The sequence below is a fragment of the Punica granatum genome, chromosome 5 (assembly GCF_007655135.1).
Source record: "Punica granatum isolate Tunisia-2019 chromosome 5, ASM765513v2, whole genome shotgun sequence".
NCBI lineage: Eukaryota > Viridiplantae > Streptophyta > Magnoliopsida > Myrtales > Lythraceae > Punica > Punica granatum.
Genome location: NC_045131.1, coordinates 27,273,058 through 27,282,688, shown reverse-complemented (window position 1 = coordinate 27,282,688; position 9,631 = coordinate 27,273,058). Strand labels below are relative to the sequence as shown.

Below are 9,631 nucleotides of genomic sequence, written 5' to 3'. Positions count from 1 at the left end.
TAAAATGTGAGCGTTTTTCTTCATATCATATCATTGTCCGACTTGTTAATCAGAAAATAGTTCTTTGAACCAATGCAATGCATGCAATATTATTGCCGGCACAGGCTCTCTCTGTAAGGCTAATTAAAATCAATTCGCTAAAGGGATGAATCAATTTATATTTGGTAAAGAGCGGGAAGCCAAGGAAAGGATAGCTCCAAGGCAAGCAGTCTACATCTCAATTACATGTTTCCTACATGCCGAGACATCGACCATAGTAATTTCTTACATATATACAACTAGGAAGAAAAAGACACGACTGATGACATTAAGAGCAGAAGATCAATTAACCGGCAAAGATATTAACTACAGAACACAAACCGAAATCCTTGATTTCGACCCGGTGGACCTTCTGGTAAATTTCAACCATTTAACAACCATTGTATACATGGGTTTGATGGTTGATCCGAGTTGGGATATTAGGAAAACGGACTCGACCGTAAGATCTCTAGCTAGCTTGCTCTTTAATTAGATATTGTATTATATCCCGATCACAAAAGGTTAAAAAATATAACAGATTTATGAGCACAAGCGCTATTAATATTAGGTCTGGATATAAAAATATTCGTCATGGTAATTTGATCTTAGAATCATCCCGGGCCAAACCTTGGTTGGTCAAGGCCAATATCCTCCCAACTCCAGAAACTCGCTGCAGCCTCCTGACCAACACTGGCCTGCCACACCATCGGGAGATTCGGAACAGCGTACACTGAGGCAGGCATGATGCTGGTGATTACCGAATCTGACATACCTGAGCTCGAAAACTGTACTGAACTTAGAATATCTTGATCTGGCACTGGCAGAATATCGTCGCTGATCACATTTAGACCGACAAATGTCTGGTCATCAATAGCAGGTTTATTATGCTTGGCCACAGCTGAGGAAGTGATTGCGGCTGCAACAGGCATGGCAGCAGTGGAGGAGGATGAAGTGGTGGTGGCAGCCGTCTTGAGACGCTTGTTCTTGCGGCTGCCTCCAACGGGAACGTTCCGGAGGGTCCCGCCCTTAGTCCAGTGCCTCTTGCAGCTCTTGCAAAAGTGCCTGGGCTGGGACTTGTTGTAGTTGTTGAAGTAACAAAACTTGGTGTTAGTAGATTCGCATCTCGGACACTTCAATTGCTCGGATTGATTTGGGCATCGATCACCGGGAGGCTCACTCTTTCCTGGAGCAGATCTTGGTGTCAGATCATTGATTACCGCCTGACCCCGTAGAAGGGTTTGGCTGCTGCTCCAATCAAACTCGGGCACATCACTTGAAACCAACTTAGAACGCAAACCCATAAATCAACTTCACTTTTGTAATTAAGCTATAGGAAGGTGCTACTTCAATCTCGGGGAATCGAAGCAAGAAGAGGAAATAATAAAGGGAAAGTCGGTAGATCGTCAACGAGCTAGTTAGGTCTTTAGCTCTTGGATCTTGGATCAAGAGGAGAGATGAGTCTCAAGAAGATGAGCAGGAGATGGATTTTGCTCCCTGTAAGAGATTTTAGGGGTGAAGGATTTCAATAAATTATACTTTGGAATGTTAGGGGAGGCTGGCGTGTCTCTTTCTTTATTATACTATTGGCATTCTCAGGTCTTCTTCGGTATCTATTATTGTTCTATCTGTATGCAGAAATTATATATCAAAAAAAAATTGTAATGCAATGGTGCACAGTCATCTGATAATCAAGAAGTTCTAAGTTTGATATTAGTGAGAATATATATGCCCATTTATTTAGCTATTGGAATTTTTATTTCATTGTAATATGCCCACGAGTTTCCCTTGTAACCAAAAAAAAGAAAGAAGAAGAAATTGTACATCAAACAAACCTTAATTATTGGAAAGAGTGGCCGGAGGTTGGGTAAGTTTTGTTTTTGTTTTTTTTTGGTGCAACACATGATATTTTAAAGTTCAGTAGACCCCAGTTAATCCATGCATGTTCAAGCTGAATCAGCCTATTAATGGATAAAGCTTTCCGAATCGTGAACTTTTTCCATTTACATTACTCCAACCAAGAAAACGAAAACAAACACCGAATCAATGGTTAGTGTTAAATAAGCATTTTGGCGTATTGAGAAATATTCAAAACCAATTTCAATTAGTTTTAGCGATCGCCAATGTGATCTTTTCTGACATATTATAATTGATCATGAAACTTTCTTTTACTTATTCTCAATTTTAAGTATCAATTTTGATTCCTGCAGTTTAACATTAGTATCTCTCAAAACTCTTTAACTTATTTTAAAATTATTATTGCTGAATTTATAACAATTTTATTTTAGTGCTTTTGTACCAGTAACTATGTGCCAATGAAAAAATATAATGTCGAAGGATGATTGTCCTTGTATGGTCCTTGAGTTGGTCATGATTGATATATGTAGGACTAATTTCGTGCATGCTATTGAAGTCTTTCTCTATCTTCCTCCCTATCTCCCTACAAGCTAACCTCGAGAGAATTTGGTAATTAACAAACTATTATTGTTCTTTCCTCCCTTCCCACCAATTTCTTACACTAAGATGATTGAAAGAGAGAAGAGGTTTGCTTAAGCCCTAAGGTGAAGGTGGGTTGATGACACGTGGATGATCAAGCACCGTTGATAGTGCCCTCTTCAAAGTCCTATTGATAGGATGTGGGACCTTGTGGAAAGAACATGCATGGGATATTCATGGCTGGCTTGCTGTATTTTCTATTCTATAATTTTAGACTAGGCAATCAGTCCATTTGGGAAGTTGGGACAGAGGGAACGAAGATGAGGGTCACAGATGAAGATTGGGGCCTATCAACACATGATTACACGTTCCAACTTGGAAGTTGGATTGGAAGAGTCTCATCAAAAAATGCAAAGGAAAAAAAAGAAAAAGAAATATAGAAGTTGAATTCTTATCAAGATCAGATCATATCAAGAGAGTGGATATGGAAATTTAGAGAACATACGAGTTAAATAGACAATTTATCAATGACGAGTATTGTGGATTAACAGTGAATTGAATTTCTAGTGGACGGATTAAATTTGGAGCGCGGATTTTGATATTCAACAGAAGCATCTTGTGCCCATATGACCGAACCGATGCACAAACAGATCTAGTTTCAAGTAATAGATTTAAAATATCCATAATTCTATTAAAATATACAGAAGATGTATGTTAAGATAAGATAACTTTAATCGGCATTCCCTGCCGTTTTATTACTCGACATCCATGCCTTAGGATCTAAATTTAATGTGTATGTTGTTTTGAACCTCAATACGAAGAAGATGCTTGGATATGGGACACTCTGATTATTTGTCGAGTTTGTACGTTTTATCATATTGTGAATTTACGTACATAGGTCGGGACGAGGAATTCAGTTCATTATTGAGCTATGTAGTAGGGATGTGATATGTTTCTAGCTAGAAGATGGCGTAGAAAGGGAACAAAATGTAGCTAGGAGCTGAATCAGACTGTACTTTTTCCAAAGGAGAATAATTGCAAATGTTTAACAATCGTGTGTATGTGTGTGATTCGATTCTTTAGGTCAGCCTCTCAATCAAATTCCTTGTCACACCGTCCAATTGCTAATGGATATATTCTATTGGTTGCATGCGCAGGATTGCTACACTTTTCATTCAATGTCTATTAATGACTTTGATAAGATCCGGTGTACATGATAATTGATTAAGGAATTTTCTAATTATTATAATAGCAATTATTATAACAAAAGTAGTTATTGTAATAATAAAAAGAGGGAAGAATAAAATCTGCACGTTGGCCGTCGTACAATATGGACCATAATTGAGAGTGCCACGTGCAGAGTGCGTTACTGAGACATGGAATTAACATGTATCTAATTTTATAATATTTCATAAGGTAAATAATAATGTAGCTTAATTAATATATTTATTCTCAAGGAATGTGAGCGTTGACAGACATCAAATTGTCGGTCGGCTGGTTAGGTAATGAAAGTATATACTTTATCTCGTGTGGACAGAACACAGAGGAGAATGTCTGTCGTACAGTGCACAATGAAATAATCTATTCATTATTGGAATATCAGTTAGAAATTGCTCATCTCCTATTTTAGATATATTGGAGTTTGGCAATTGATTATCTCCAACACATTGTCAATATTAGAGCTTGGCAATCAATTATCTACCATTGCACTTCATTTTTTTTTTTATTGCGGGTTATTGGGGGCATGAGCCTAATTCATTGTACGGATATAATAGGAGCTCTCACTGTTCTATACTGATGATAAGTTACTTATGAAAAATATTGATGATATGTTACACTATACTAAACTTTTTTTTTTTGTTAATTTTCGATCTAGTTAATATTAGCATAGCAAGACAAAATTGTAGTATTAGTTCCCCGCTGACCAATATTGTAGGGCTTCTGAGACCTAGATTTGCCCAGTCTAGGCTCGCGGCCCTAAGGCTGGGTTCACGAGGTTAGGGCGAACTCAGTCCTTTGATCCACGAGCTCTAATGGCTCGAAACCCCAAGCTTGAAGATTCACTATGTTTCGATTGGGCATGATTTTTAAGTTGAGAATAGAATCGGCTATTTTAATATATCTCATATGTGGGTTCGCGGCTTCAAGGTTGGCTGTAAATGGTGTTCGGCATCACTGCATGTGGACATCCAAGTGACGTCGATGAGGTGGTAGAGGTAGCACTATTGCAGTATTAAGTGGTGAGATTTTGAATATATAATAAATTTTTAAGGGTTTATTTGTAATTTGAACTTCTATTATGGGCGGACATTTAGGATTCACTACAACAAAAAGGACCTATGGTACCAACAAAAGTGTTGATTGAGTAGTAAGCAACTCACCATCGTAAGGAGGAGAACACAAGTTCGAATCCTGGAAAACGCACTTGTTGGGAGGGAGAATAACCTTTAATGTTCTATTTCCCGATTGAATTAGTCGGAACCCGTTGGGCTTCTGGATACCGAGGTACACACCGAAAACAATGATCTATGGTGATGCTACGGGGGACTAGGGTGACAAGTTATTGGTGTTGCCGACTTTTAGTGACGCAACTGGTGACACAAAGGCCTACATCGTCATTAATGGCGTCGTCTATCAGTTAGCAATGCCTAAACTCTAGCGTCACCAAAGAACAACCTCATCGCTGAAAGTCATGAAAAGGGTGACTGCAGTTGATCATCACCATATCACTTTTTGGTGACGAGGTCCCTGTCTCCAAATATTAAGCATTGGCGACACCTTACATGTGTCACCATAAATCGACATAGGCAACACTTGCTCTTTGTCTCTGTAGTCGCCGTTACTGGTGACACATTTTAAAGATTTTGATTTTATTTTTAAAAATTTTCAAAAAATTAATAAAATATTTTAAAAAAAAATATTATTTGTGGGCAAACTGCCCTTAGGATTGGCTCATACCTAGACGTGGCCTAATCTTGGCTTGGGAGCACAGTGCATCTGCTGCTCCTACTCCCCCGACGTGGGCATATGTGCTTCCCACCCATGTCATGATACTCCCCAACTCGCCTTGCATGCACGGGGTTTCGAACCTAGTTCTCCAGGAGGAAACTCTCCCTTCCTACCTACAAGCTACATGCTTTCTTCTTGTCATCTCTTAATGATCATCTTTCTCTCAGAAATGTTTACTTATACAAATATAATAATAGGTCCTTTTGATTGATTTTTTTTGCTAAATTTTCCGACTCATTTTAGTTACCTAAAGTATTAGGAGACATAAAAAACATTGCGACACCATAAACTTGCTATTTGGCGATGAGAACATTATGCATTGCCTAAAGTCTAAATTTAAGGAGTCGCAAACTTAGATAGGGTCATTTTTATTATGTTAAAGGCGACAATCCCTTCCTTATTGTCACCATAACCTTGGCTCTATAGTAACTCAATGTCATCCCGTAGTCAAAATATGAATTTTATGGAGTCGTCATTGATTACGCGTCTCCATAGACTTGGTTCTATAGTGACGCCTCTTCGTGGCGTCACTTTATTATGTCATAGGTGACAACTCATTCTTTATTGTCAATGTAATCTTGGTTCTATGGTGACAACACCTCAATGCATCGCCAAAACTAAGGGCCTGTTTGGATTGCAAGTTAAAATTTTTTAATTTTAACTTTAATTTTAACTCAACACACTACACAACAAAAACACACATTTCCCAAGTCAAAAATTTTAACTTTAACTTTAACTCAACACACTACACAACAAAAATACACATTTCCCAAGTCAAATTTATAATCACATCTCATTTGTCTTTTTCCACAATCAAAATCAAAGTTAAAGTTTTGTAACTTTAACCGTGAATTCAAACGGCCTATAAGATTCTATGGAGACGTGATTGAATAGGTGTCTCTATAGACTTGGTTATGTGGTGATGCCTCTTGGTTGCGTCGCCATAATACAATCTTTGGTGATATCATCAAATAAGCATCTCCATGTCATGTCATCATTAAAAAGGTGTCTCCATAGCCTTTTTCGCTGGATCAACGGTGATGCATGGCTGCCACGTCTCCAAGATTGCGTCACCATAGGTCTTTTTTGTTGTAGGGATTACATAGAGGTGTGAAAGATGAGAATTCATCAATTGTCCATAATGGATCTCAAATGGACAAATCCCACGCGTGATCGCGGTATGATTACAGATGAAAACAAATAAAGTAATTCAAATTATGTATGTAATACATCCGTAATTAATTACCTGCAATTATACCAGCCATACGTGACCTAAGTAGCAAGAATTTTTATGCAACTATATGCAAGACAAGCATGCATCAGCAAGATTGAAAATATTATAGAACGTTAATAAAGTTGGACGTCTAAACTAATTACTACCATTTTGACAAAAAAAAAGGTGATAATTAAAATATATGGAAATCCCAAGAGAATACAACTACACCGAATGAGATGTGCTTATCCTTAAAAATACATACCATGAATCGAAAATTTAATAATTATATAAAAACAGTCTGTAATCAGTCCCTACGACAAGGACCAAATCAGAGTGGATCTGATTTGGTCGCAGGACAAGCTAAAAACCATCAATTTCTATGATAATTTAATCCGCCAGACCAAACTAATCGTGTGCGACACATGATTTATTTGACTAGAGGTAGACTTAGCATGCTAATTATTTATGTTCTATAACATCATCATTAGGAATTTAATAATGTGATTAAGTTAATTAATTAGTCGGAAAGCTTAATGATCCAGCTTGCGTGTTAGTGCACGTGTCACCCCATGATCATGAAGGGTTGCAGCCGACGGAATTAGAAAAGGTAGATGATAGATTATTGATGATTCCATGCTGCAGCATAGAGGTTTTTCTTCTTCTTTTTTTTTTTGGTGTGAACCCTGGTATCGGAAAGCTCAATTGAGCCCCAACTAATTTAGTAGAGTTTGGTCGGTCTACTAAAAGGTAAAACTCTCGCAATATGAATTTTATGCATTTACAAATACTTGAACTCGAGACCTTGTTTAAGCGAAACAAACGTCGAACCGCTTGAATCAATTCACGTTGGTAACTGTGGTAGGTTTTCCATCTCTTTTATCTTTTGGTTTATTCTATAGACACCCTCTTGTATCTCTTTCTCAATCTAAAGTACTGATCTGTTTCATGGATAACAACCACAGTCTCTCTCTCTCTCTCTCACACACACAGCGGTTTCATTTTGTGTTATGACCCCTTAAACTTGTTCATGATGTCTATGCTGCAGTCCAATTCCATATTACGTCAACGAGCACACTTCAATGGGCTGGTTTCCTTGTGGATATCAAGGCGATTAAATTTGAAGCCTAATATGCTCAGTTTAACTTTTCGATTCCTAGTTTCATGTATCTAAGATAAAAAGACTAACTTATAAGCAGATTTGATTTTTTGTATAGTCAATGCCTTGGTTTTTCAGTTCAGTCCATCTCTAATGCTTTGTAATGCCTTTTGCACTTCTCTATAAGCCTAATATAACCTTCAAAGGATTTATTTCTATTTTATTTTATTTATAGGTGCCTGTTAGCATGGGGACGATCAGTGTGATGCTACAAGGTTATGCAGGAATGCCAATTTCGAATGGCTCCATTGGCTATAAATGCTTCTAAGGTGTCAATTTGTGGCCTTTAGCTTCAATGAAATTTGCATATTCTTAGTTTCTTTTATCTATGTATTTTTGAAAATTCTCTCTATCGGTTTGTTATGTTGGAAATCCTTTTAACTCCCCGTTTTTCCTTTCAGTTTGCTTGTATCTACTAGAAGGTGCTTATGGTGACTGGTGATCACTCACTTTTCATTCAAAAAAAAAAATTCCCGTTTGTTATAGAGGTTTTATAGAAAGGAAAGGAGACAATTTATCACAATTTAGCTGAAGGGTAGATAACAGTGATCTGTCGGGGCAAATTATTTTTATACTGTGAAGCGACTGGCTGCACTGAAACCGGAAACTGAAGGAGAAAAAAGAGCTTCTTCGGCTTCTGCAACGAAATAGCGTCCCTTTCTGATGCTTTCCTTCTCTTTGCTGTTGATGGGTTGGTAAAGAGTTGTACAATCTTAATGACAGTAAATTTTAGAGATTAAAAATACTTGTATAAGATGGGTCTGCTTTTGCTCAGTGATACGCGGTTGGACTACAATTTTGTTATACGTGGGTTGTAACATGTTCGTACGTATTTCGTGTTGGTTTCAATTTTTCAGCAAATCAATCCCATATTTGTACTCTATATATATATATCTTTTATCATTCATGGAAATTGAGGATTTTGTAAATGCATGGATGGTGGGATGGACTCGAACGAGACATACCTCGATAGGGTCCTAACGGATATGAATCAAGGTCATGCAGCCTCGAAATAGCAGGGAACAATTGTTGTAGAGGTTGCTAGACTTTGCGTGGCCCAATGTCCATCAGGGTCACCTGACCTTGGTGCATGGTGCTCTCAAACCTATCTTACTCGATGTCATTGGACCCCAATGGTGCCTTGTTTCCACTTATTTTCTGCGCATTGTGAAAATTGGGGGATCATGACCTGTGTTCGATTAATTTCGGATATTTGGACCTGGTTTAATGAGTTGTAGGCCCGTGTTTCATTAGTTGGATGTGGGTTATATTTATTTGGAGTCAAGCACATGAAGAGAATACGTGAAGCTAATGGAGCTCATAAGGTGGAAATTCCAATTCAAAGCCTTCGAGGTGTCTTCTTTGACTAGAGGCAGTGGAAGAAAATATTTATGGCAGTCGGTATTCTTGTGGCACAAGCACACGACATTCTCGTGTGATCTTTGATTTTAGGAAGTCAACTAAGCCGGATATTTCTCCGATTTTATTTGATATCTTATTTTTAGGCAATTTAGATAGTCTTAGAACTCAATTTCCTATTTTGATGTTATCACGATATCGTAATTATAAGTGTATCTGATTATGATATAATTTTTAAGATTTCATGTAACGCCTATAAATACATGTGTCGAAATTCTTCATAAGGGTCTCTGACCAATACATTAATCACACTTATCTTTTTTACCCTTATTTTCTATCGCGATTTACTTTTTCCGCACTTTACTTTCATCGCACCTGTACATTCCCGAACCTTTATCTTTCATTTCCTTTTCTTGCATCTATCCCGCTTTCTAGAGAGA

The 9,631-nt window shown here is 37.6% G+C and overlaps 1 protein-coding gene across 1 annotated transcript; it reads right to left on the bottom strand.

The window, feature by feature from the left end:
* Positions 1-249: 249 nt before the first annotated feature.
* LOC116206797 (dof zinc finger protein DOF1.4-like) lies at positions 250-1,593 on the bottom strand. The gene has a single exon (XM_031539603.1). It carries the CDS (start codon positions 1,317-1,319, stop codon positions 630-632), a length of 690 nt encoding a protein of 229 aa, XP_031395463.1. The 5' UTR covers positions 1,320-1,593; the 3' UTR covers positions 250-629.
* Between the last annotated feature and the right edge of the window lie 8,038 nt (positions 1,594-9,631).